Source organism: Rana temporaria, chromosome 8 (genome assembly GCF_905171775.1).
Source record: "Rana temporaria chromosome 8, aRanTem1.1, whole genome shotgun sequence".
NCBI lineage: Eukaryota > Metazoa > Chordata > Amphibia > Anura > Ranidae > Rana > Rana temporaria.
Window position 1 is genome coordinate 5866554 of NC_053496.1, and position 27569 is coordinate 5894122.

General features: G+C 46.8%; 1 protein-coding gene across 1 annotated transcript in view; it reads right to left on the minus strand.

Annotated features, from left to right (window-relative positions):
- Window positions 1-7574: 7574 nt before the first annotated feature.
- OGA (O-GlcNAcase) overlaps window positions 7575-27569 on the minus strand; it is a 62805-nt gene continuing 42810 nt past the window's right edge. Inside the window, exons 11-16 of the mRNA XM_040361242.1 lie at window positions 20122-20207; window positions 19263-19367; window positions 15260-15348; window positions 13131-13323; window positions 10701-10860; window positions 7575-8656 (exon numbers count right to left, since the gene is read on the minus strand). Coding sequence (XP_040217176.1) covers window positions 8520-8656; window positions 10701-10860; window positions 13131-13323; window positions 15260-15348; window positions 19263-19367; window positions 20122-20207 — 770 coding nt within the window. The 3' untranslated portion in view covers window positions 7575-8519. The remainder of the gene's footprint in view (window positions 8657-10700; window positions 10861-13130; window positions 13324-15259; window positions 15349-19262; window positions 19368-20121; window positions 20208-27569) is intronic.

Below are 27569 nucleotides of genomic sequence, written 5' to 3' on the forward strand. Positions count from 1 at the left end.
GGGGGGGGGGTCAGCCTGTGATAGGGGTGGTCTGTGATGGGTCAGAACCAGTTTGTCATTTGGGGGGGTCAGTCTGTTATAGGGGGTCTTTTATGGGTCAGGACCAGTTTGTGATGGGGGGGAGGTCAGCCTGTGATAGGGGTGGTCTGTGATGGGTCAGAACCAGTTTGTCATTTGGGGGGGTCAGTCTGTTATAGGGGGTCTGTTATGGGTCAGGACCAGTTTGTGATGGGGGGGGTCAGCCTGTGATAGGGGGTCTGTGATGGGTCATGACCAGTTTGTGATATGGGGGGTCAGTCTGTGACGGGTCAGGTCAGTCTGTGATAGGGGGTCTGTGATTTGGGGGGGGTCAGTCTGTGATGGGGAGTCTGATGTGTCAGGACCAGTTTGTGATGGGGGGGTCAGTCTGTGATAGGGGGTCTGTGATGTGTCAGGACCAGTTTGTGATGGGGGGGGCAGTCTGTGATAGGGGGTCTGTGATGGGTCAGGACCAGTTTGTGATTTGGGGGGGCAGTCTGTGATAGGGGGTCTGTGGTTTGGGGGGTCAGTCTGTTATAGGGGGTCTGTTATGGGTCAGGACCAGTTTGTGATGGGGGGTCAGTCTGTGATGGGGGTCTGTGATGGGTCACGTCAGTCTGTGATGGGGGGTCAGTCTGTGATAGGGGGTCTGTGATTTGGGGGGGTCATTCTGTAATAGGGGGTTGGGGATTTGGGGGGGGGTCAGTCTGTGATAGGAGGTCTGTGATAGGGGGTCTGCTGTGATGGGTCAGGACCAGTTTGTGATGGGGGAGTCAGTCTGTGATGGGTCAGGTCAGTCTGTGATGGGGGGGGATTAGGCTGTAATGAGGGGTCTGTGATTTTGGCGGTCAGTCTGTGATGGGGGAGGGGGGACTGTGATGCGTCAGTCTCTGCAAGGGCAATAGAAAACAATTGTTTTCTATGTGTCCTGTTCACACTGCAACAGCGCCCCTGCGTACTGAGCAGTGTGTTGCAAAATGCATTCTGTTTCTATGCTCCGCAATTGAACTGTGGTGCATAAAAATTAATGAAAGGTATTTTTACATTTCAATAAAGTTGAAAGAAAAAAAAGTGCGATGTGTGTGGGTCATAAAGGTGTGTGGTGGTGGTGGGGGGGGCGCTGTGATGGGAGGTTGTCAAGTGGAGGATATCATGTGGCGTCATAGCACCAATTTGGCATTCGGACCTCCGCAGGAAGAATTTTTTTCCGACTGGACCCCCGTGAATTTTAATTCAGTACCCCTGGTATAGAGGAACCTGGCTATAGAGACAGGCAGGATAGTCACCGGAGGACCGCGGTCTCTCCTCATTGGATTGGCTGCTCTGCTGTGTTGCGTTTAAAATTGAAACACTAAAAAAAAAAGAAAGAAAAAGGGGGACGATTGCTGAAACGGCTGGAAGGACGAAATTTAAGCTCTCACTCCATATAAAAGTGTATTAAAAAAAAAAAAAAAAAAAAAAAAGATTTGCATGGTTCTCAAGGAAAGTATCCGACTTTTATGAATAGGAGACGTCATAAACATGCCATACTAAGGGGGCTCATTTAAAACACAACGGTATGGTAGCAAAAGCTGGGGAGGAGATCCGGCAAAGTCACATGCCTGTCTCTCCTCCAATCACGGCTCTCTTCCTCCTATGTAGCGCCCCGAAAGAACTTTGTGGGCATTGCCAGCTACATACCATGGCCTGATTTTCATGAATGGGATGGGCGGAGTGTTGTGAATAACGAAGAGCGGATAGCGATATCTGATCTACCAATTGGAAGCGAAGCCTAAACATTTTGGGGATGTACCGGCTGGATTACCACCCTAGGTGTGCCCACCAAAAAATATCCCTGGGATGCCATTATTCTGACTGGCACCCCAACACATTGTAAACACACCAACCCTTTAGCCCAGTGGTCTCCAAACTGTGGCCCATTGCTTGCCTTTATCCGGCCCCTGGGGTACTATTTCATCTACTGATCACAATGGGGCACTGTTCTTCCCACTGACACCAATGATGGGACACTATTGCTCTCACTGAAACCAATGGATAGGGCACCATTCCCCCCCATAACACCAATGACAGGGCAAATCCCTCCCACTGATACCAATGAAGGGGCACTATTCCTCCCAATAATACCAATGATGGGACACTATTCCTTCCACTGAAACCAATGAAAGGACACTATTCCTCCCACTAATACCAATGAAGAGGACACTATTCCTCCCACTGACACCAATGAAGGGGCAATCCCTCCCACTGACACCAATGAAGGGGCACAATCCCTCCCACTGACACCAATGAAGGGGCACAATCCCTCCCAATGATACCAGTGAAGGGACACTATTCCTCTCACTGAAACCAATGAAGGGGACACTATTCCCCTCACTAATACCAATGATGGGGCACTATTCCTCCCACTGACACCAATGAAGGGGCGCTATTCCACTCACTGATACCAAGGATAGGACACTATTCCTCCCACTGAAACCAAGGATAGGGCACTTATTCCTCCCACTGACACCAATGATGGGGCATTGTTTTTGTCCCCCACTGACGGAACCTTTCCTACTCTCTATAACCACAGTCCGGCCCCCTAAAGTCTGAAGATCCGTAAACTGTCCCTTTTTGAAAGTTTGGATACCCCCAATATAGAAGATTTGCCATTTTTAATATTAACTGGTCACCAACCTGGTCAACTCAGATCCTGCATAGGGTAGAAATATACATAGCGGAGCTCATCACCGATCACCGAGGGCCTATTCTTCCTATATGTTGCAATTGTGAATAGACTGGCGGCATTCATACATATAGCATGCACGCTTCTGTAGCCACCATTCTTTATTCCATAAAAGATCAGCTGTAGGGAGACCACAGGCAAGAGTGGTTACTAATCCTTTGCCCCCTGCCTGGCTTTTTTGGGCAGAGCTCAGTTAGTGCGGGGGTATCTTCAGACTTTAGGGCGGGCATCACTAAATGGCGGACCGCGGTCCGGTTCTGGCCCCAGTGGCTATTCTATCCGGACCGCAGCCCCGCCAAGTAGTTTCCTGTGTGTCCTCTGTCAGCGGCTCGCTCACTCGCCTGCCGCACCTGCCGCTCCGAATGCCGCTATATACACAGCATGGCAGGCGCGGCAGGTCCGTGCCTTCTCTTACATCGCTGCACTCCCCCCTCCCCACACTGCCTGTCTTAATCACACAGGACACGAAGCGCGACTGCTCTGGATAAAGGGCGGGACTTTTTAAGTTAAAAAGTGGGCGATTGGTTGCTAGGCAGCGGGGGCGGTCCCAGCAATAAATCACTCACTTTTAATGGGCAAAGTCCCGCCCATTGTCCAGAGCGGCCACGCTTCATGTCCTGTGTGATTAAGGTAGGGTTCTGTGGGAAGGGGGGAGTGCAGTGCAATGCAATGTACAGTAGGACAGGACAGGGGAGGTCTGTGATGAGGAGTCTGATGTGTCAGGACCAGTTTGTGATGGGGGTTTGTGATGGGGGGGTCAGTCTGTGATAGGGGGTCTGTGATTTGGGGGTCAGTCTGTTATGGGTCAGGACCAGTTTGTGATGGGGGGGAGGTCAGCCTGTGATAGGGGTGGTCTGTGATGGGTCAGAACCAGTTTGTCATTTGGGGGGGTCAGTCTGTTATAGGTGGTCTGTTATGGGTCAGGACCAGTTTGTGATGGGGGGGGGGGTCAGCCTGTGATAGGGGTGGTCTGTGATGGGTCAGAACCAGTTTGTCATTTGGGGGGGTCAGTCTGTTATAGGGGGTCTTTTATGGGTCAGGACCAGTTTGTGATGGGGGGGAGGTCAGCCTGTGATAGGGGTGGTCTGTGATGGGTCAGAACCAGTTTGTCATTTGGGGGGGTCAGTCTGTTATAGGGGGTCTGTTATGGGTCAGGACCAGTTTGTGATGGGGGGGGTCAGCCTGTGATAGGGGGTCTGTGATGGGTCATGACCAGTTTGTGATATGGGGGGTCAGTCTGTGACGGGTCAGGTCAGTCTGTGATAGGGGGTCTGTGATTTGGGGGGGGTCAGTCTGTGATGGGGAGTCTGATGTGTCAGGACCAGTTTGTGATGGGGGGGTCAGTCTGTGATAGGGGGTCTGTGATGTGTCAGGACCAGTTTGTGATGGGGGGGGCAGTCTGTGATAGGGGGTCTGTGATGGGTCAGGACCAGTTTGTGATTTGGGGGGGCAGTCTGTGATAGGGGGTCTGTGGTTTGGGGGGTCAGTCTGTTATAGGGGGTCTGTTATGGGTCAGGACCAGTTTGTGATGGGGGGTCAGTCTGTGATGGGGGTCTGTGATGGGTCACGTCAGTCTGTGATGGGGGGTCAGTCTGTGATAGGGGGTCTGTGATTTGGGGGGGTCATTCTGTAATAGGGGGTTGGGGATTTGGGGGGGGGTCAGTCTGTGATAGGAGGTCTGTGATAGGGGGTCTGCTGTGATGGGTCAGGACCAGTTTGTGATGGGGGAGTCAGTCTGTGATGGGTCAGGTCAGTCTGTGATGGGGGGGGATTAGGCTGTAATGAGGGGTCTGTGATTTTGGCGGTCAGTCTGTGATGGGGGAGGGGGGACTGTGATGCGTCAGTCTCTGCAAGGGCAATAGAAAACAATTGTTTTCTATGTGTCCTGTTCACACTGCAACAGCGCCCCTGCGTACTGAGCAGTGTGTTGCAAAATGCATTCTGTTTCTATGCTCCGCAATTGAACTGTGGTGCATAAAAATTAATGAAAGGTATTTTTACATTTCAATAAAGTTGAAAGAAAAAAAAGTGCGATGTGTGTGGGTCATAAAGGTGTGTGGTGGTGGTGGGGGGGGCGCTGTGATGGGAGGTTGTCAAGTGGAGGATATCATGTGGCGTCATAGCACCAATTTGGCATTCGGACCTCCGCAGGAAGAATTTTTTTCCGACTGGACCCCCGTGAATTTTAATTCAGTACCCCTGCTTTAGGGGGACAGGAGTGACATCAATAGTTTAAGTGGGAGGAATGGTGCCCCACCACTGGCCGTCAGTCGAGGATGGAATGGTGCCCCACCACTGGCCCTCAGTCGAGGATGGAACGGTGCCCCACCACTGGCCCTCAGTCGAGGATGGAACGGTGCCCCACCACTGGCCCTCAGTCGAGGATGGAACGGTGCCCCACCACTGGCCCTCAGTCGAGGATGGAACGGTGCCCCACCACTGGCCCTCAGTCGAGGATGGAACGGTGCCCCACTACTGGCGTTAGTCGAGGATGGAATGGTGCCCCACCACTGGCCCTCAGTCGAGGATGGAACGGTGCCCCACCACTGGCCGTCAGTCGAGGAAGGAACGGTGCCCCACCACTGACGTCAGCACATCATCTACTTCAAAAAAGCCCTCTCCTTATGCATTTCCAACAGCCCCCCCACCACCCTAGATAAACGTTTGTGTAGCTGCTGGAGAACAGGGAAGGGGAATACTATAGAACAGGGGTCCCCAACTCCCGGGCTGTGGTCTGTTGGGAGCCGGGCTGCGAGGCGGCAGGCAGAGCGAGCAAAACCTGCACTGCCACCCTCCAACCAGATGGTGGGCAAAACCCACCCCAAATTCTGTTTATTCCTACTGGCTCCCTATGTACAGCCTGAGCTTGGCTGTACAAAGTTCTCAGAACAAGACAAATTCAGATACTTAGACTGATTTAATAAAAAAAAAAAAAAAAACACATTTAATATATTTTTAATGAATACAGAGCTGCATTAGTTGGGGTTGCTTTAATACCTGTTCCTGGAGTTGAGCTTTAAACAAGATTTTTTTTAAAAATAATATTATATCAGCACTTTGTCCTGTTTTTATGTTTGCGGATTAGGGCCAACGTGTGTGACCCTCCATCTCTACCGCTATCCAACCACGCTGTTCTGAAGTAGAATTGATGAGAGGCGATTGATAGCGTTTTCAGCACCAGGCGCTTGCCCAAGGCCTGTGCCGCCACAAGTGCACAGGTAGGGGGCGTGTCACAGCAGAGCGGGGGCAGAACTCCATCTCAAGCCTGAGCTCCACAATAAAACGTGCGGTCAATAAACACGGAGGGGGCGTGTCACATCAGAGCAGGGGAGTGTCACAGTGAAGGTGATTGATGGAAGCAGGTCCGCTCAGTCTGAGCTCCACAATAAATGTGCTGTCAAACATGGAGTGGGCGCGTCACAGCAGAGCAGGGGGGGGCGTGAAACAGTGCAGCGTGGGCAGAACTCATCCCGGTCTGAGCTCCACAATAAACGTGCTGTCAAACATGGAGGGGGCATGTCGCAGCAGAGCGGGGGGGGGGCGTGAAACAGTGCAGCGGGGGGCAGAACTCGTCCCGGTCTGAGCTCCACAATAAACGTGCTGTCAAACATGGAGGGGGCGTGTCGCAGCAGAGCGGGGGGGGGGGCGTGAAACAGTGCAGCGTGGGCAGAACTCGTCCCGGTCTGAGCTCCACAATAAACGTGCTGTCAAACATGGAGGGGGCGTGTCGCAGCAGAGCGGGGGCATCACAGTGTAGGCGATGGAAGTCCACTTAGTCTGAGTTCCACAATAAACATGGCGGGGGCATGTCCCAGCAGAGCAGGGGAGGCGTGTCACAACAGAGTGGAAAGGAGGCGTGTCGTGGCAGAGTGGGAAGAATTAAACTCATCTCGCTCAGAGCTCCACAATAAAACGTGCTGTCAAACATGGAGTGGGAGTGTCACAGCAGAGTGGGCAGAATGAACTCATCTCGGTCTGAGCGCCACAATAGGAGTGCAGTCAAGAAAGACCATAAATTGGGCTTCTGACAGGGGAGGAGCTCAATAAACATGGAGGGGGTGTTTCACAGCAGAGAGGGGCGTGTCACGGCAGAATTAACTCATCTCGGTCTGAGCTCCACAATAGGAGTACAGTCAATAAGTCATGCAGGAGGCACAAACTGTTGGCATCAATAGCAAAGACCACAAATTGGGCTTCTGACAGGGGAGGAGCTCAATAAACATGGAGGGGGCGTGTCACAGCAGAGCAGGGAGGGGGGGGGCATGTCGTGTCAGGGCAGAACGGGAAGAATTAACTCATCTCGGTCTGAGCTCCACAATAAGAGTGCTGTCAAATAAGTCATGCAGGAGGCACAAACTGTTGGCATCAATAGCAAAGACCACAAATTGGTCTTCTGACAAAGGAGGAGCTCAATAAACATGGAGAGGGCGTGTCACAGCAGAGTGGGGAGGGGCATGTCGTGTCACGGCAGAGTGGGAAGAATTAACTCATCTCGGTCTGAGCTCCACAATAAGAGTGCTGTCAAATAAGTCATGCAGGAGGCTCAAACTGTTGGCAGCAAAGACCACAAATTGGGCTCCGGTCAGGGGAGGAGCTGCCGAGCAGTAATAAAAAATAAAAAAAGAGAAAAGAATTTGCTAGACCATCTTTCAACCTTCAGGTATCTCAATATGAATCTGCAGGGCCACAAATGAACTTTTCATTGCTCACGAGAGGACTTCTTTAAAAGGAAGTATTAGAAATTCTGAACACTGTGAAATGCCTACAGGAAATTATGTATCTTTGCAAAACAGCTCCTCCTTGTGGTCTCTTCAGCAAACACACATTTTTTTTTTCTTTTCTTTTATTTTTTTATCAAAAGTGGAATTTCCCTTACAGTACCTATAAAGCTTATGGGGCAACATCCAAAAAAAATGCATAAACCTCATATGAAATGCACCGAGCTATACCACAATGAGAAGTGTAAACGGAACAGGAAAAGGCAGGTTTAAAGCACTTTTTTTTTTTTTTTAACCTTATAGTTTCAACCGTTAATTTTTAAAATGAAGCATGCTTAAATCAAAGCTTGCATAAAGAAACCTGAACATAATATACAAAAAAAAAAAAAAAAACACAAACAAAAAAAAAAACGAACAATGGTAAACAGTCTGTACATAGAGATTATCCTACAATTACATTTACAGAACCATTACTTTGTTGCTTTTTTTTTTTTTTTTTTTTAGAATTCTTCCATTTTATGCAACCCTTCAATCCGCCTTGAGGTGTGCTACATCGTTCATCTTCCCTGGGGGAGGGGAATTGGGGTTTTCTCTTTGAAAAAAAAAAAAAAAAACAAACAAACAGACAATGGCGTCTTTGTGCACAAAATGACGCATGTTTTAGGAGCTCTTTAAATCAAAAATAAAAAAATTATTAAAAATGAGAAGTTTGTCAAATACATAATCCGTAACGACGCAGAAAAAGAAAACCCGAGGCGGATCCTTCAATAATCACACCCCAGGAGCACAGAGAACCTCCCCCCCCCTCCCCCATGCAAAGGAACAAAAAAAACAACATCATGGAGAAGAAGAAGACTTTAGACAATTTAAAAACATTTTTTTTTTCTCTTTTTCTTCGTATTAAAGAATTCGAGTCATCGTGTTGTAGTTATACATAGGAGTTGTTCAAAGATCCGGCAGAGCAAAAACCTGGAATCTTCCATGTTTGAAAAAAAAAAAAAAATCTGGAGAACAAATCCGCACAAGTTTTTATTTTGTTGCAGAAAAAAAAAAAAAAATTAAAGACTTCTTCCGAGAATAAGAATATCTTTAGGAAATCCTTCCATCTTGGCGATTTCAAAGCAGCCGAGTTTGCTGTAAAAATCCAGGATTCTTTTGTCGTCTGGCCTGACTTCACAAAAAGCACCGCGGGATCCTGAGACCGGAGGGGCGAAAGAAAACGCATTAGGAACAGGGAATTTTTTTTTTTTTTTTTATATTTTACTTCCTAAAAATTGCTACAGTGTTTATGATGAAATGTGTCAATGTTATTCCCTACTCAGTGATCTGTGCTTGTCTGTACACTTCAATTATAAATAAAGATTTTTGGACCGACCTGCGATCACCTCTGTACACTGTCAGATTGCTATGGTGGTGGCATAAGAGCAAGGGGTGGGGAGACCTACGAGAACAAAATGTAAGATTAAGGCGGGCGATGACACCCATGCAGGTTCCTTTTGCTATTGAGCCTGTATCCATAAAGGTGCATGCAGACGCAGCGGCCAAAATCTGACATGTGGGCAGGGGCGGCTGCATGGGTCCAAACACACACACACCGTCTGACATGCAGGAAGGATCATCAGCGCCCAATCAGAGGCGGCCCCGTCAGAGGCGGCCCCGTCAGAGGCGGCCCCGTCAGAGGCGGCCCCGTCAGAGTTGGTTCCCTTAGTCTTGGGGACCTCTGGGGTGGTTTCCTTAGTCTTGGGGACCTCTGGGGTGGTTCCCTTAGTCTTGGGGACCTCTGGGGTGGTTCCCTTAGTCTTGGGGACCTCTGGGGTGGTCCCCTTAGTCTTGGGGACCTCTGGGGTGGTCGCCTTAGTCTTGGGGACCTCTGGGGTGGTCGCCTTAGTCTTGGGGACCTCTGGGGTGGTCGCCTTAGTCTTGGGGACCTCTGGGGTGGTCAGTTGTGTCAGTTTTTACAGAGTCAGCCCCGTCAGGGTTGGTTCCCTTAGTCTTGGGGACCTCTGGGTTGGTTCCCTTAGTCTTGGGGACCTCTGGGTTGGTCCCCTTAGTCTTGGGGACCTCTGGGTTGGTCCCCTTAGTCTTGGGGACCTCTGGGTTGGTCCCCTTAGTCTTGGGGACCTCTGGGATGGTCAATTTTGTCAGTTTTTACAGAGTCAGCCCCATCAGAGGCAGCTCCAGCAGAGGCGGCCCCAGTCAGAGGTGGCCCCATCAGGGTTGGTTCCCTTAGTCTTGGGGACCTCTGGGTTGGTTCCCTTAGTCTTGGGGACCTCTGGGTTGGTTCCCTTAGTCTTGGGGACCTCTGGGTTGGTTCCCTTAGTCTTGGGGACCTCTGGGTTGGTTCCCTTAGTCTTGGGGACCTCTGGGTTGGTTCCCTTAGTCTTGGGGACCTCTGGGTTGGTCAGTTTTTACAGAGTCAGCCCCATCAGAGGCCCCCCCATCAGCGGCAGCCCCCCCCATCAGCGCACATCAATAAAGAAAACATTCCTGTTTGCAAAATTTTGTAACAACCTAAGAAAAAAATGTTCTGTCTTTTGTTGTTTGTTACCAAAAAAATACCACCCCAGTTGTGATTAAATACCACCAAATGAAAACTCCATTTGTGTGAAAAAAAAATGCTAAGTTTCATATGTGTACAGTGTTACATGACTGCGTAATTGTCATTCAAAGTGGGACAGCGCTGAAAGCGCAAAATTGTCCTGGGCAGGAAGGGGGGGTAAAAATGCCTGGTATTGAAGAGGTTATTCCTAGCAAGTCGAAACGCATAAAGCTGCTTTTTAATGTCACCGATATGTAGCAAAGACTAGCAAAGATATGTAGTATAAAGACTTGAACACGGATGTCCGAGTCGCAGGCTCTTCATATTGTGTTTGCAACAAGAGAAAAGGAGCCTGCACGCAGGACGGCGTCATCGCTCCATCTGAACAAAGTATAAAATAAAAAAAAGGAAACCTGCAGAACATTTCGCTAATACACATATATTTATATTCTCACATTCTGTGCACTTCGCCTCTGCTGCACCGAAATCCCCAACAGCTTCATCAGCCCTGCCCCCGTTATCCATGGACTACAGAATACCGGCCCTTGTGTTCTGGAGACAAGGATAGTGGGAGGTGTTCTGTCGTCTACAGAGAACTGTCAGTTGGGAGAACACACTGCAGTCCTTGGCATTGCTTTCCAATCGCGTCTCAAGTATTGCAGCCGGACCCCCGAAAAAAAAATCTGCTGTCCGGACTTACCATTGGCTTTCAGGGAAGACAGGAGGCACCCCATCATCCCTTTGGCTACGCTGGGATCCGTCACCTTCTTGTGAATGTCCACTTTTATTAATGAGGGAAAGTTGGCGAGGAATGTGTCCGGTAAGATATCCTGCTCTTCATGAAAACTTAGCATGATTTTCTGAAAAAAAAAAAAAAAAAAAAAAAAGGTTGGTTAGGTCACAATGGTCACCCAAATAAATCACAAAATCAGAGCTAGAAAATACAAAATAGAAATCAGATATGTATTTGTAAAGAATACTTTTTAAATCAAAAACAAAAAAACAAACAGGAAACAAATAGAAATATTAGCTGGACTGACCAACAAACATGGGATCAGACCAGACAACGAATCAGGGGGGTCACCATCATAAGGGGAACCAACCCAGAGGTCCCCAAGACCAAGGGAGGGAACCAACCCAGAGGTCCCCCAAGACCAAGGGAGGGAACCAACCCAGAGGTCCCCCAAGACCAAGGGAGGGAACCCAGAGGTCCCCCAAGACCAAGGAAGGGAACCCAGAGGTCCCCCAAGACCAAGGGAGGGAACCCAGAGGTCCCCCAAGACCAAGGGAGGGAACCCAGAGGTCCCCCAAGACCAAGGGAACCAACCCAGAGGTCCCCCAAGACCAAGGGAACCAACCCAGAGGTCCCCCAAGACCAAGGGAACCAACCCAGAGGTCCCCCAAGACCAAGGGAACCAACCCAGAGGTCCCCCAAGACTAAGGAGGGGAACCCAGAGGTACCCCAAGACTAAGGGAACCAACCCAGAGGTCACCAAGACTAAGGGAACCAACCCAGAGGTCACCAAGACTAAGGGGACCAACCCAGAGGTCACCAAGACTAAGGGAACCAACCCAGAGGTCACCAAGACTAAGGGAACCAACCCAGAGGTCACCAAGACTAAGGGAACCAACCCAGAGGTCACCAAGACTAAGGGAACCAACCCAGAGGTCACCAAGACTAAGGGAACCAACCCAGAGGTCACCAAGACTAAGGGAACCAACCCAGAGGTCACCAAGACTAAGGGAACCAACCCAGAGGTCTCCAAGACTAAGGGAACCAACCCAGAGATCCCCAAGACTAAGGGAACCAACCCAGAGATCCCCAAGACTAAGGGAACCAACCCAGAGGTCCCCAAGACTAAGGGAACCAACCCATAGGTCCCCAAGACTAAGGGAACCAACCCAGAGGTCCCCAAGACTAAGGGAACCAACCCAGAGGTCCCCAAGACTAAGGGAACCAACCCAGAGGTCCCCAAGACTAAAGGAACCAACCCAGAGGTCCCCAAGACTAAGGGAAAGCAGGGGTCACGATAAAAAAAGCAGATAGAAGTTTTTAATCCTCCTTCACCCTACCAAAATTGCTTCTGCTGTTTTCCGTTTCCCAACTAGTGAGAACAGAACAGAAGAGGCCGCCAAGTGCTACTGTAACTTATCATAACCGAGTCCTCCTGACCATTCTTAGACCCAGTGCTTCCTATTTACAGGTTCCCACCAGTATGTGAAACACCCCCAAGGGGGACACAGACAATAAAATAATAAAAAGAAGTCTAAAGTTTCTAACTCATGCCCACAATCTAAAACAATAGGTTGCTGCTGGCTACATACATTCCCCTTTCCTGCCTATACATCAGCCCAATGGAGCAGTTCCAACATACCAACTCCACTCCAAACCCCCAGACTAAGGGAGGGAACCCAGAGGTCCCCCAAGACTTAAGGGAGGGAACCCAGAGGTCCCCCAAGACTTAAGGGAGGGAACCCAGAGGTCCCCCAAGACTTAAGGGAGGGAACCCAGAGGTCCCCCAAGACTTAAGGGAGGGAACCCAGAGGTCCCCCAAGACTTAAGGGAGGGAACCCAGAGGTCCCCCAAGACTTAAGGGAGGGAACCCAGAGGTCCCCCAAGACTAAGGAAGGGAGGGAACCCAGAGTTCCCCCAAGACTAAGGAAGGGAGGGAACCCAGAGTTCCCCCAAGACTAAGGAAGGGAGGGAACCCAGAGTTCCCCCAAGACTAAGGAAGGGAGGGAACCCAGAGTTCCCCCAAGACTAAGGAAGGGAGGGAACCCAGAGGTCCCCCAAGACTAAAGGAGGGAGGGAACCCAGAGGTCCCCCAAGACTAAGGGAGGGAGGGAACCCAGAGGTCCCCCAAGACTAAGGGAGGGAACCCAGAGGTCCCCCAAGACTAAGGGACCTCTGGGACCTTAGTCTTGGGGACCTAAAGGACCCAAGATCATTAGGTCCCCAAGACTAAGGGAGGGAACCCAGAGGTCCACAACGGATAATTCCAAGCCCGTGCTTGGCCCCCCAAATAGTGCCCTGCTATATTGTATCACTGGATTGAGCCCCATCTCAAGTCAGTGATGTGCACGAGAGCAGCGGCTCCCCCATGGTCTCAAACAAATAGCATTCTGGTACCTCTGCTGCTGACAACTCCTTATCCGCCGTGGGTTTGCTGTATTTTTCCTGCATGAAGGGGATCCAGGAATGTTTGCACTTGTTGAGATACGGAGTGACATCCACAGTGCCCACCGCATACCCACAGATACCATCCTCATCCTCCAACACAAAGCAATAGTCCAGGCTGTGAGACAGAAGCCCACCGACAAGCCTACAGGAGAGAGAAAAAAACATTTCAGCTGCCGATACAATTCTTCAGAAGTTAGGCGGCCATCGATAGATCGCCTGTTTAAAGCCCCGCCCCCACTATGGGCTGCAGGAAGAATCACCCTTTTAGTGGGGGGGGTCTCCCTGCACTGCAAGGGTTAAATCATTGGTAAGTCTTGGATTAGAGGAATAGACCAATACTTACCTTGGTCCTCATTCTGGCAGGCTTCCCCAGTGCTGTGCGACCTGACCCCTCCCCCTGTCACTCTGACATCATCACGTACACAAGGATAACAACAAGGGCTTGCCCACAACCCCCAGGGGTGTCAAAGAGAGAACCCCAGCAAGAAATTAGGTAGGTATTACATCTTAAAAGGGGTTGTAAAGTGGTTTTTCACCTTCTTGCATTCTATACATTAAAAAGGTGAAAAACCTTCTGTGCTGCTGCGGACCCCCAGAGCACCCCCCTCCCCCTCCCGGCAGCAAACCTCTTTTCCAGCTCCTGCCCAAAGTCTGCCTCATTTCAGGGACATATCCATCAGGTACACTGTTCACTCAGACTGGGGGCCCACCTAATGTAAAGGGGGCACCCAGACTAGGCCCACCTAATGTAAAGGGGGGCACCCAGACTAGGCCCACCTAATGTAAAGGGGGGCACCCAGACTGGTGGCCCACCTAATGTAAAGGGGGGCACCCAGACTGGTGGCCCACCTAATGTAAAGGGGGCACCCAGACTGGTGACCCACCTAATGTAAAGGGGGGCACCCAGACTGGTGACCCACCTAATGTAAAGGGGGGCACCCAGACTGGTGACCCACCTAATGTAAGGGGGGCACCCAGACTAGGCCCACCTAATGTAAGGGGGGCACCCAGACTAGGCCCACCTAATGTAAAGGGGGGCACCCAGACTAGGCCCACCTAATGTAAAGGGGGGCACCCAGACTAGGCCCACCTAATGTAAAGGGGGGCACCCAGACTAGGCCCACCTAATGTAAAGGGGGGCACCCAGACTAGGCCCACCTAATGTAAAGGGGGGACACCCAGACTAGGCCCACCTAATGTAAAGGGGGGACACCCAGACTAGGCCCACCTAATGTAAAGGGGGGACACCCAGACTAGGCCCACCTAATGTAAAGGGGGGACACCCAGACTAGGCCCACCTAATTTAAAGGGTGGCACCCAGACTAGGCCCACCTAATGTAAGGGGGGCACCCAGACTAGGCCCACCTAATGTAAGGGGGGCACCCAGACTAGGCCCACCTAATGTAAGGGGGGCACCCAGACTAGGCCCACCTAATGTAAGGGGGGCACCCAGACTAGGCCCACCTAATGTAAAGGGGGGCACCCAGACTAGGCCCACCTAATGTAAAGCGGGGGCACCCAGACTAGGCCCACCTAATGTAAAGCGGGGGCACCCAGACTAGGCCCACCTAATGTAAAGCGGGGGCACCCAGACTAGGCCCACCTAATGTAAAGCGGGGGCACCCAGACTAGGCCCACCTAATGTAAAGGGGGGCACCCAGACTAGGCCCACCTAATGTAACTCTGATGGGGATCCCGATATATTTTGAATAGACATAGAACTACAATCTTTCCAAGGCCCCTTACACACTACCGTGACTTCAAAGACGCGCAATTTTAGGGGATACCTGTGTAAACTTGAGGTCTATGGACCTCAACTCGCATCAAAGTCAGACCAAAGAAGTACAGGGAATACGTTAAAGTCGGAGCGACTTTACGTCTCACAGATACGAATGGCACCCGTATGGAAAGCAAGAGTACGACTTGTCAATGCGACTTTGCAGTCCTAAGTCGCACAAGTGTGAAAGGGGGGGGGCCTAAGCCATAGGAGAAAAATGAGACTCGGTCCTAGTCTGGAAGAAAATTTTAGCAACTGGACTTGACCATCAAGTCGTCACCCCGGCTTTAGCGACACTTACTTATCTCCAATCAGGTCAGGCTGACTTTCGAACGGTAAGTCATCCATGGCATCGTCATACATTTCCCTGCAGATCTTGTACACCGAGGCCTAAAAAAACAAAAAAATAAAATAAAAAATGTTTATCTTTGACCAACATCATCGCTCACAAATCGCTGCTCATCATCGCCTGGCGCTCCCGCCCAATAGGGAATTACATCAGAGGAAAGGCTTGTGTTTTTGTGGTGTGTCCCTCTAATTCCATCCCATACTATCTCGGAGCGGCAACAACTGCATAGCAATGAGCAATTCTAATGCTACAGATATTCCTAACCTTACGCCTCATTCACACAGCCACAGAGGGCTGTACATATTTCTGCCCCCTGGAGACACAGGTGCAGCAGCCTGTAACCACTTGCCAACCACAATACGTATATATACACCTTGCAGGTTGCGTTTGCCGTGGGTTATGAGTGAAGCTTTTAGCCATAAAGCCGATATATATATTTTTTTTTTTCAGCCGGGGCGGCGGTTTTCTCATGAAAGCAGTCGGAGCGGCTCATTAGCCACTGGATCGCTTTCCCCATGCCAGTGTTTTTCAGGCTTAGGCCCCGTACACACGACAGAGGAACTTGACGTGCTTGGCACGTCGAGTTCCTCGTCGAGTTTTGGGATGAAGCCGCCGAGGAGCTCGGCGGGCCGGCTTCTCCCATAGAAGAACGAGGACAACGAGAAAATAGAGAACATGTTCTCTATTTTCTCGTCGAGTTCCTCGGCGGCTCCATCGAGCCAAAACTGTACAGACGACAGAGATTCTCGGCAGAATCCGGGTTTTGACCGAGTTTCTCGGTGAATTCTGCCGAGAATCTCTGTCGTGTGTACGAGGCCTTACTGTTCCCACCGGCGTGCCCGACGATCGATCCGGTGTGGCTGGCCTGTCACAGAGGCGATAACGGACTACTAGATCGTCTTCGATCGCCTCTATGGGCCTTGGAGGACTGGAGTGACGTCATGTCCTTGCCCCACACCACCGGTGTTTCTCGGGCTTACCGTTTTCAATGACACGCCTGAGAAACAATACGACGATGAGGTTGACTGGTCACAGAGGTGGACAGACACTAGACCGTCTCTGATCACCTCTATGACCTAGGGGTCACAGGTGGAAGGGGAATAGCCGCTCCAGGTGGGAGCCCAGAAGAATATCCTCCGTGGCAGACAACTCAGGTGCAGGCAATGCACTTAGCAAAGCAGGAACAAAGATTATCTCTGGACAGCCGCACTCTGAACAAATTGTAGCCTTTTATTAAAAAAAGGACAGCACTACAATTCACAGCAAAATAAAATAAAATTTGAGGTCTGACGCGTTTCGCACTGAAACTAGTGCTTAGTCACAGCTATGACCAAGCACTAGTTTTAGTGCGAAACGCGTCAACAGTCAGGTTTTATTTTATTTTGCTGTGACTTGTAGTGCTGTCCTTCTTTTAATAAAAGGCTACAATTTGTTCAGAGTGCGGCTGTCCAGAGACAATCTTTGTTCCTGCTAGGGGGTCACAGGTGTCAAACTGGCAACCCTCCAAAGCTACAAGTCCCATGATGCATTGCGAGGCTGACAGTTAGAAGGTTACATAGATTGGACTGGAGTCTTTTCCCAACCTCACCTACTATAACAAGCATGACTGCCTCAGGCAGAGGCATGATGGGACTTGTAGTCCTGCAACAGCTGGGGAGTTTGACACCCCTGATCTAGGTTGACTTGAACGACCATTTGTTTTTGTAAAGCAAAAGATCCAAATAATAATAAAAAAAAAAAAAAAGGTACAGGAGAGATATGGGGGTCTCTTCGACCCCAGATCTCTCTATAAAAGATGACCAGTCATACTTATTTCTATTCAAAGCGCTGCGCAAACTGTTGGCGCTATATAAATCCTGTATAATAATAATAAAAATTACAAGGTGATGTTAACAAAACCACTTTGTTATATTAAATGTAACCCCTTTGCACTGACCGTATGCATATATGTGGCCTCGGCTTTAAGGGGTTCATCCCGGTGCCGTTTTTTTTTTTTAGAGCGGGCGATTGGCTTTTCAGGGATAACAACCGATGCGGCTAAAAGCCGCTTTGCTGTTATACCGGAGGAGCTGAAGGGGACATCCCCCTGATCCGCAAAATGCCACTACCGGCGCTTAGAGACAGTCTACTGTATGTAAACACGGAAGTGACGTCACAACGTCCCTTCCGGTTTACTCGGCTGCCAATGGCACCGGTTTAAAAAAATAAAATAAATACAGTATTCAGAATCACCGCTTTTGGCGATCGGAATACTTTGAAGTGTAAAGGAGAGATTTGGGGTCTTTTAGACCCCCGATCCCTCCATAAAGAGGAACCGTCACCACCTATTCCTGTCACATGGGATGTTTACATTCATTATAGACCCCAGATCTCTCCATAAAGAGGACCTGTCACCACCTATTACTGTCACAAGGGATGTTTACATTCCTTGTGACAGCTATAAAAATGATCCAATTTTTTTTTTTTAAAAACACAACGTTGCTTGCATATGTAAATGGTGTTCCAATCACACATGTGAGGTATCACCGCGATCGTCAGAGCGAGAGCAATAATTATAGCCCTGGACCTCCTCTGTAACTCCAACTTGGTTACTGTAATTTTTTTTTGAAAGCGTCACCTATGGAGATTTTTAGGTACTGTAGTTTGTCGCCATTCCATGAGTGTGAGCAATTTTAAAGTGTGACATGTTTGGCATCGGTTTACTCGGCGTAACATCATCTTTCACATTATACAAAAAAAAAAAAAAAATTGGGCTAACTTTACTGTTTAGTTTTTTATTTCATGATTTATTTATTTTTTTTTAAAAGGCGTTTAAAAAATTATTGCGCAAATACTGTGCGAGATAAAAAGTTCCATTTTATTCCCTAGCAAGTTTGCTATAAAAACAATTTATATATTTTATTTATATATATATATATATATATATATATAAATAAATATAAATAAATATATATAAATAAATATATATAAATAAATATATATAAATAAATATATATAAATAAATATATATAAATAAATATATATAAATAAATATATATATATATATATATATATATATATATATATATATATATATATATATATATATATATATATATATATATATATATATATATATATATATATATATATATATATATACACATATACACACACACACACACACACACACACACACACACACACATTATATATATATATATAATGTTTTTATATATCTCTATCTACAACTAACGATTATTTTCATAATCTATTAGTTGGCCGATTGTTTCGATTAATCGAATAATCGTTTAATAACCTTAAAAAAAAAAAAAATTTGCTGAGATTTGCATTTTTTTTTTTTTTTGGCCAATTTGTTATTGGGCAGATTAGAAAACACAAATTGCCACAAAAAAATAAATAAAAAATTCTGCAGCTTCTCCTTTGAAGTATATTGAACCAAAAAAAGTCCTTGCCCTTTCCAAATACACATCAGCTGAAAAAATCATGGATGTGAAAACATGCAAATGAACTGTAGTGTGTTTCTGCAAAAAGCACAGAGGTGTGACCCCGGCCTGAGATGTTTAGTAACATAATGGGGTTAAAAAAAAACAAAATTAGTACAAAAAGAGCAAATAATCGCTAAGGGGTTCATTTTTTTACTGTGGGACAGTGAAAGTAATATTTACAGTAGCAAGTTGCTCTTTTTGTACAATAAAGTGCTATTTATTTTTTTAACCCCATTATTCGATTATGAAAATGGTAATCGATTAATTTCTTAATCGATTAATTGATATATATAATGTTTGGGGGTTCTGAGTAATTTTCTAGCAAAAAAAAAAAAATTTTTTACATGTAGGAGAGGAGTGCCAGAATTGGCCTGGCATGGAAGTGGTTAAAAAAAATAAAAATCTAACATTTACAATTACAATGAACAGGCCCCACTAGGTCTGCCGTTTCATTTCTTTCTACTCACCTCATCTTTTGGGTAATACGGTCGTATCGTGTACACCTTAGAGGTGGGTGTCAGGGGAGGAGGCTGAAAAAATAGGTCATTTGCTGCCTCAATTGGAAGCAAACGCTGTGAAAAATAAGAAGGAAATAAAAATCAGATAAAGAAAGCAAAAACTTCAGAAAAAAAAAGAAAACAAAATTACCACTGCATGTGGTGCTCGGCAAAAAGGTGGTACATCGAGGGTGTTTTCTGGGCAGCAGCTACGCACCACTTTGCACAGGATAAGCCCAGACATGCCGGGGTCACAGAGAGGATTGGTCTGAAGAGGGTTAACTGTGACAAAGAGGAGGTGTGTCGCCTTACCTCGCAGCATTAAAACGCAACATGCAGCGCGCGACACCTGTGAAAAGGGGGGAAAAAAAAAAAAGCTAGCGCGTGAAATTCCATGAACAAATTATTAGTGGTCTCCCCAAATCACCGCTACATATCAATTGTCACTTTTTTATTTTATTTTTTTGGTCTTCAGCACTTCTTTTGGTCATGGAATTTCGGCGGTTAGCCAAGCATGCGCACGCGCAATAAAAAGGACAGGCGCTGCGCAACCTGCAAAGGAACAATGTGAAATGCAACTACGCACGGCGCAACCCCCTGGCAACTTTTGGAAACACAACATCTCCTCCACCTGAAAAAACAGGATGGTTAAGTAAACAAGGAAAATTAATATATATATATATATAAAATCGTAAAGAGATTAGATTGTTACAGTCAAAGCCTTCAGCAGACCAAGCCTTTCACTTCCTCAGATGCACAGAAATATTATTGGTTTGAACATAAAAGTGTGAAAATAAAAAGTTATTGAGTTTTGAATTGGTGTTGATACCTGGAACTCTCCAGCTAGACCTCCTCTAAAGGCCCAGGGCTCTTGGTCTCCACTTAAGAACTGTGCTGAAGATTGACTACGACACCCTGTTGAAATCAGATCCAAGCGGAGAACGTTACATGAAGGGGGTTTGAGAGTCAACGTGTCCAGCAATATACTTAAGACGTGGAGAGGGCTCTCTAACTTCTGATATAAAAAAGTATTTTTGCACATTCCAGGCTGTAATAATCCTGTGCATTGATAAAAATTTAAAGAGTACCCCCTTGGAAAGGCTTACAGAGGTCTTCCAGTTGCATGCCGATGAGGTACAAAAAGGCTGCACATAAATGTTTATCTAGCCCCCAAGAGAATCGTGTCCTGTGCTTCGGTAGCAGGGTTAGGGCAAGGGCAATGTATTTTTTTGATGATGAAATGGACATGCAAGGCCAAGTTGCTTTACAACTTCTTAACAAGTTAGCATATATTAAACCTCAACCAAAATAAGCATGCATTCGAGTGCAGATCCACTATATGACCTTTGGCATGGCTTCACATGCATCTTTGGAGGCTTCCATACCCCAGAGTTGTCACTGGACCCTGGACTTGAACACCTTTAATTGTCATTGGTAAAGAAATGGGGTGGGCTCAAGTCAATGAGGTCTTCAACCGTTCCAACAGGGTCTCCAGAGCTCCAACTGGTCTTTAACACCTTCAATGTCATTGGGAAAGAAGAGCGATATGGTTGGCTCAAGTTAGTGGGGTCTCCAGAGCTCCCAACAGGTCTCCATCTCTTTTCTATCACAATGACATTGAAGGTGTGAGAGTGGGCTTAAGTTAGTGGGGTCTTCAACTGTTCCAACTGGTCTCCAGAGCTCCAACTGGTCTCCATCTTGTTTCTTTAACAAGAACATTGAAGGTGTGTGAGTGGGCTCAAGTTAGTGGGGTCTTCAGCTGGTCTCCAGAGCTCCAACTGGTCTTTAACACATTCAATGTCAATGGGAAAGAAGAAAGATGGGGTTGTCTCTAGGTTGGTGGGGTCTTCAACCATCCCAACAGGGTCTCAAGAGCTCCAACTGGTCTTTAACGCCTTCAATATCATTGGGAAAGAAGAGCGATATGGTTGGCTCAAGTTAGTGGGGTCTCCAGAGCTCCCAACAGGTCTCCATCTCTTTTCTTTAACAAGAACACTGAAGGTGTGAGTGGGCTTAAGTTAGTGGGGTCTTCAACTGTTCCAACTGGTCTTCAACACATTTAATGGGAAAGAAGAAATATGGGGTTGGCTCAAGTTAGTTGGGTCTTCAACCATTCTGACGGGTACTCCAGAGCTCCCAATGGGTCTCCATTCCTTTTCTATCACAATGACATTGAAGGTGTGAGAGTGGGCTTAAGTTAGTGGGGTCTTCAACTGGTCCAACTGGTCTCCAGGAGCTCCCAACAGGTCTCCATCTCGTTTCTTTAACAAGAACATTGAAGGTGTGAGAGTGGGTTGTCTCTAGGTTGGTGGGGTCTTCAACCATCCCAACAGGGTCTCAAGAGCTCCAACTGGTCTTTAACGCCTTCAATATCATTGGGAAAGAAGAGCGATATGGTTGGCTCAAGTTAGTGGGGTCTCCAGAGCTCCCAACAGGTCTCCATCTCTTTTCTTTAACAAGAACACTGAAGGTGTGAGTGGGCTTAAGTTAGTGGGGTCTTCAACTGTTCCAACTGGTCTTCAACACATTTAATGGGAAAGAAGAAATATGGGGTTGGCTCAAGTTAGTTGGGTCTTCAACCATTCTGACGGGTACTCCAGAGCTCCCAATGGGTCTCCATTCCTTTTCTATCACAATGACATTGAAGGTGTGAGAGTGGGCATAAGTTAGTGGGGTCTTCAACTGGTCTCCAGAGCTCCAACTGGTCTTTAACACATTCAATGGGAAAGAAGAAAGATGGGGTTGGCTCAAGTTAATGGGGCCTTCAACCATTCCAACAGGTTCTCCAGAGCTCCCAACGGGTTCTCCAGAGCTCCCAACGGGTTCTCCAGAGCTCCCAACGGGTTCTCCAGAGCTCCCAACGGGTTCTCCAGAGCCCCCAACGGGTCCTCCAGAGCACCCAACGGGTTCTCCAGAGCTCCCAACGGGTCTTTAATAACTTCAATGTCTTTATTAAACAAAAGAGGTGGGGTGGGCTCAGTTAGTGGCTGAGTTAGTGGGGTCTTCAACCACAGTCCTAACTTTACACTAGTGTCATTGACTGACAGAGGACCTCCACAACTAAAAGTAGGCTTTAGTCTCTTAGGAGCAAGACTAACATTTATGTCCAGACACTCCTTGCCTCAGTACACAAAACGACTGGATAACCTCTTCAAGTGATACAACCAAGCACATGGGATGAGACACCAACATTATTAGAAATGGCCTGGCACGCTCATGCCTACAGCAGTCAGTCAGTTTAAAGAGTCAGCATTATTACAGCCCTAAGAATTAGAAATCTGAAGTCGCATTCATCAGTACTGTAGGCATGTAGCAATCGCTACAGACGAGGCATAGTGTGCAAAACTAAATAAAAAATGAATACTAGCCGCGGCACCATTGCTGGAAAGTGTACATACTGCACACGGTTTAGCTAAAGGACAAAAAAAAAAAAAGTCGTAATTTAAAAAAAAAAAGAAAAGTACTCAATTTAATGGAGTAAAGCACGGTACTTAAAGTAGAATTCCAGGCTAAATCCAAATCTTAAAAATCCCCCCTCCTCTTTCCTAACATCCTCCCTCCTCTTTCCTAACACCTATGCCAGTCCAGTAAGGTGATCCGGCTTCCGTGTTCATCCGATCCCCCCATAGGGGAGAGCGGAGATCTGAAAGGGTGGTCCCTGCACACTGTGCGGGGACCGCCCTGTCATCGCTCCGTTGATCCCCGCTGAGCAAGCGGATAAGAACGGCACAGATCCTCCCGGGAAAGGGCCCTTACCCTAAATCTATCACCTAACCACCCCTAACAGCACGTCGGATCCTAATGCTGATAAAATAAGTCAATGCCGTATTTGAGTGATCTCCAAACTGCAGCTCTTTGTTTACCTTGATCCAACCCTTGGGTTCAATGCAAGCATTACCAATAGGGCACTATTCCTGAGACCGGCACCAATGATAAGGGGCTACTCCTGTCACTGATACCAACCACGGGGCACTATTCCTGCCACCCAGCAACAGGGCACCACTATTCCTGCCACCCAGCAACAGGGCAACACTATTCCTGCCACCCAGCAACAGGGCAACACTATTCCTGCCACCCAGCAACAGGGCAACACTATTCCTGCCACCCAGCAACAGGGCAACACTATTCCTGCCACCCAGCAACAGGGCAACACTATTCCTGCCACCCAGCAACAGGGCAACAATATTGCTGCGACCCAGCAACAGGGCAACAATATTGCTGCCACCCAACAACAGGGCAACACTATTCCTGCCACCCAGCAACAGGGCAACACTATTCCTGCCACCCAGCAACAGGGCAACAATATTGCTGCCACCCAGCAACAGGGCAACACTATTGCTGCCACCCAGCAACAGGGCAACACTATTTCTGCCACCCAGCAACAGGGCAACACTATTTCTGCCACCCAGCAACAGGGCAACACTATTTCTGCCACCCAGCAACAGGGCAACACTATTTCTGCCACCCAGCAACAGGGCACTATTTCTGCCACCCAGCAACAGGGCACTATTTCTGCCACCGACACTGATGGGGTGCTACTGCTGCCACTGACACTGATGGGGTGCTACTGCTGCCACTGACACTGATGGGGTGCTACTGCTGCCACTGACACTGATGGGGTGCTACTGCTGCCACCGACACTGATGGGGTGCTACTGCTGCCACCGACACTGATGGGGTGCTACTGCTGCCACAGACACTGATGGGGTGCTACTGCTGCCACAGACACTGATGGGGTGCTACTGCTGCCACTGACACTGATGGGGTGCTACTGCTGCCACTGACACTGATGGGGTGCTACTGCTGCCACTGACACTGATGGGGTGCTACTGCTGCCACTGACACTGATGGGGTGCTACTGCTGCCACTGATGGGGTGCTACTGCTGCCACTGACACTGATGGGGTGCTACTGCTGCCACTGACACTGATGAAGAGTCTGGTCCTGCTAAAGTCTGAAGGGTAACAAACCAGCTGTATTGGATCGACTAAGGTTTTAGTACTGAAAATAAGTGGTGCCGATTAAAAAACAAAAAACGAATTTCACCGAAATCTGAGCAGATCCAGCTGTGAAAAAAAAGTAGTAAATGGCGCCTGTCACAGAGATCACCGGCATCATTTCATTGGGTGACAGCGGCATGACAAAGATGTCGCACGAGTGGAGAAAGATAATTGATTGCACCAGACAGACTACCAAGAAAATAATGCGCTTTTTCTAGCCGCGGGTCCCGGCCAAGCCTTGTACCCGCGACATGCGCAAAAAAGACTGAAACGAATGTGACTTCAGATTTCTTCATACGGCACAGAACAGTCCACACTGCCTATCTAAGGAAGATTGTATATAAAATAATCGCTGCAGAGCGCAGTATGCATCTTGCTTTCTCCATCCAATAGTAGAAGACACTTGTGCTCAGGTCTCTCCCATCTGTGCACAATGAGGAAGACACAATAGAATCATTAGTAAGCAGGAAAAAAAAAAAATAGGACACACTTCCTGTCACAAGGACTGAGATCAACCAGGGATGGATCTTTTTTTTTGGGGGGGGGGGGGATTTCCTCCTGTACAGAACTAGTTCAAATACTAAAAAGCTTTAAAGGGCGACTCCAGGCAACGATCCAATCGGTGAGCTGCAAATGCTACTTGCTTCCTCTGAAAGCTCACTTTGATTTGATGCTCGTGGAATGTATTGAGAAGATCCAAATTGATAAAAAAAGGTGTTGACAAAATGTTCCCATAATCCCTTGCAGCCAGGGGGCTCAGAACATGTGTGCCAGTCATTAGGCGGTATGCAGATTTTACACCCTTAAAAATAAAAAATAAATACAAATTCCACCCCATGCGGGTGTTTCCACGAAGTCTTCATAAGGCACTATGGCAGTGATGGCGAACCTTGGCACCCCAGATATTTTGGAACTACATTTCCCATAATGCTCCACTACATTGCAGAGTGCAGGAGCATCATGGTAAATGTAGTTCCAAAACATCTGGGGTGCCAAGGTTCGCCATCAATGCCATAGTGCCTTATGAAGACTTCATGGAAACACCCGATAGGTTGACAGAAGTCTTCCCCGCCGGTGAAAGGGGGAGTGAAAAAAAATTAATAAAGAATGATATATATATATATATATATATATATATATATTATATATATACATATATATATATACATATACACACACACATACATATACATATATATATATATACACACACACACACACACACACACACACACACACACACATATATAATTTTTTTTATATCTATCTATATAATTTTTTCTATATCTATCTATTTAAAAAAAAAAAAAAAGATAATATAAATATATATTATATATATATATATATATATATATATATATATATATATATATATATATATATATATATATATATATATATATATATATATATAGTTAGATAGATATAAAAAAAATGATATAGATATAAAAAAAAAATGATATATATTTAAAAAAAAAAAAAAAAAAAAAAAGATATAGATATATATATTTTTTTTAATATATATATCATTCTCTCTCTCTCTCTATATATATATATATATAAAATAGATCTCTATATATTTTTTTTATATTTTTTTTTTATATATATCATTTTTTTTAAATGTCACGGACATTCTTTCATCCTCGAACAAGAGGACGTCTGTGATTGGGGGGGGGGGGGGGGGGAGACACTGAACACTGTGTCTGCTGGGAAACTGTCCGAGGATGAGAGGACCTCCGTGATAGGCGGAAAAAAATGTCAAATGCCTATCACGGAACTCCAGGAGAAATCCGCAACTTTTTAAAAAAAAAAAAAGAATCCAGGTACACTGACTCAAGTATAAGCCGGGGGGGGGGGGGGGGGGGGTTATTTTCAGCCCTAAAAAAAGGGCTGGAAAACTCCGCTTATACTCAAGTATATATATTATATATATATATATATATATATATATATATATATATATATATAAATAAAAAAAATGTAAGTGCCCCCACCACCCCATGCTCACGCGTTGCCTATGGAGATTTTTTTAAGTACCGTAGTTTGGTGCCATTCCACGAGCGTGCGCAATTTTAAAGCGTGACATGTTAGGAATGCCAAAAATGGAGAGCAACTGAGCATGTGCAGAGCGGGGTGAGAGTGCATTACTGATTTTTATACAGTATAAGTCAGTGATGGAGAACCTCGGTGTAACGGAATGGCCCGTGATACCCAGAGACTTTTGAAGGATGTGGGGTACTCCTGTGCCAGCTTCACTAATGACTCTTGTGTCTAGCTAGGGTCATCTTATGTCCAGTAGTGGCATAGGATGACTGAGAAATTATATCATGAATTACATGAGATGGGACAATAATGATAATTCATGTATTGCAGGATATCTTGGAATATTACAAGTTGTTTGTTTATTATGACCCCAACAGGTCAATAGAGTGACTCAATGTGTAACATAGACTGTTGAGATGCTAATTAAGTCCACCTGGCTGTAGTGATGGGGATTGCTGTGATTGCATTCTGTTGTCCATTGTGCTAATTCAGTCTGCTCCTAAGATATTTCATTGTGTATGCTAATGACACTGTTTTGTGTGAAAATACTATTGATAATAGATGTGGAATGTGACTCGCCAGCTGTAGTAATTAACTCCTGTAGATTCGGTGCCAGAGAGTCTGTCTGGGATGTGGATTGAGGGGGGACTCGTTAAGCACCCATTGTGTGATGTTTTGGGTGGAGTGTTTCATTGTCCCTGTGATTACTGCAGCATGCTTTCTAACTGTATAAAAATCTGAGAGTTTACCATTAAAGCATTCATTCGTTTTTGAACCAGAGACAGAGCTGTGTGTGTCTCGTCTTTCTGGGGGAATTCTTATGGATCGTGTCTGCGGGATTGTTGGAGTGTCGGATAAGCCGTCTTGGGTTGGAGGAATGGGAAATCGTAAACGGTGTTAACCCCTCACCGTTACACTCAGCAACCCAGATGTTTTGGAACTACATTTCCCATGATGCTCCACTACACTGCAGAGTGCATGAGCATCATGGGAAATGTAGTTCCAAAACACCTGGGGTGCCAAGGTTCTCCATCACTGGTTTAGGCTCTTATCGTCAATGTTTTCCACAGCGATCCCTGCAAAGCAGCCAGCATGAAGTCATCTAGCAGGACTTATTTTCCTGACACTTTAAAAAATAAATTTGATGTATGACTGGAGCGTCCCTTTAAAACTCAAATCTTTTCAATGATAGATTTTAAATTTGGAGCCCTTTAAGCAAAATTTTCAACTCACTTA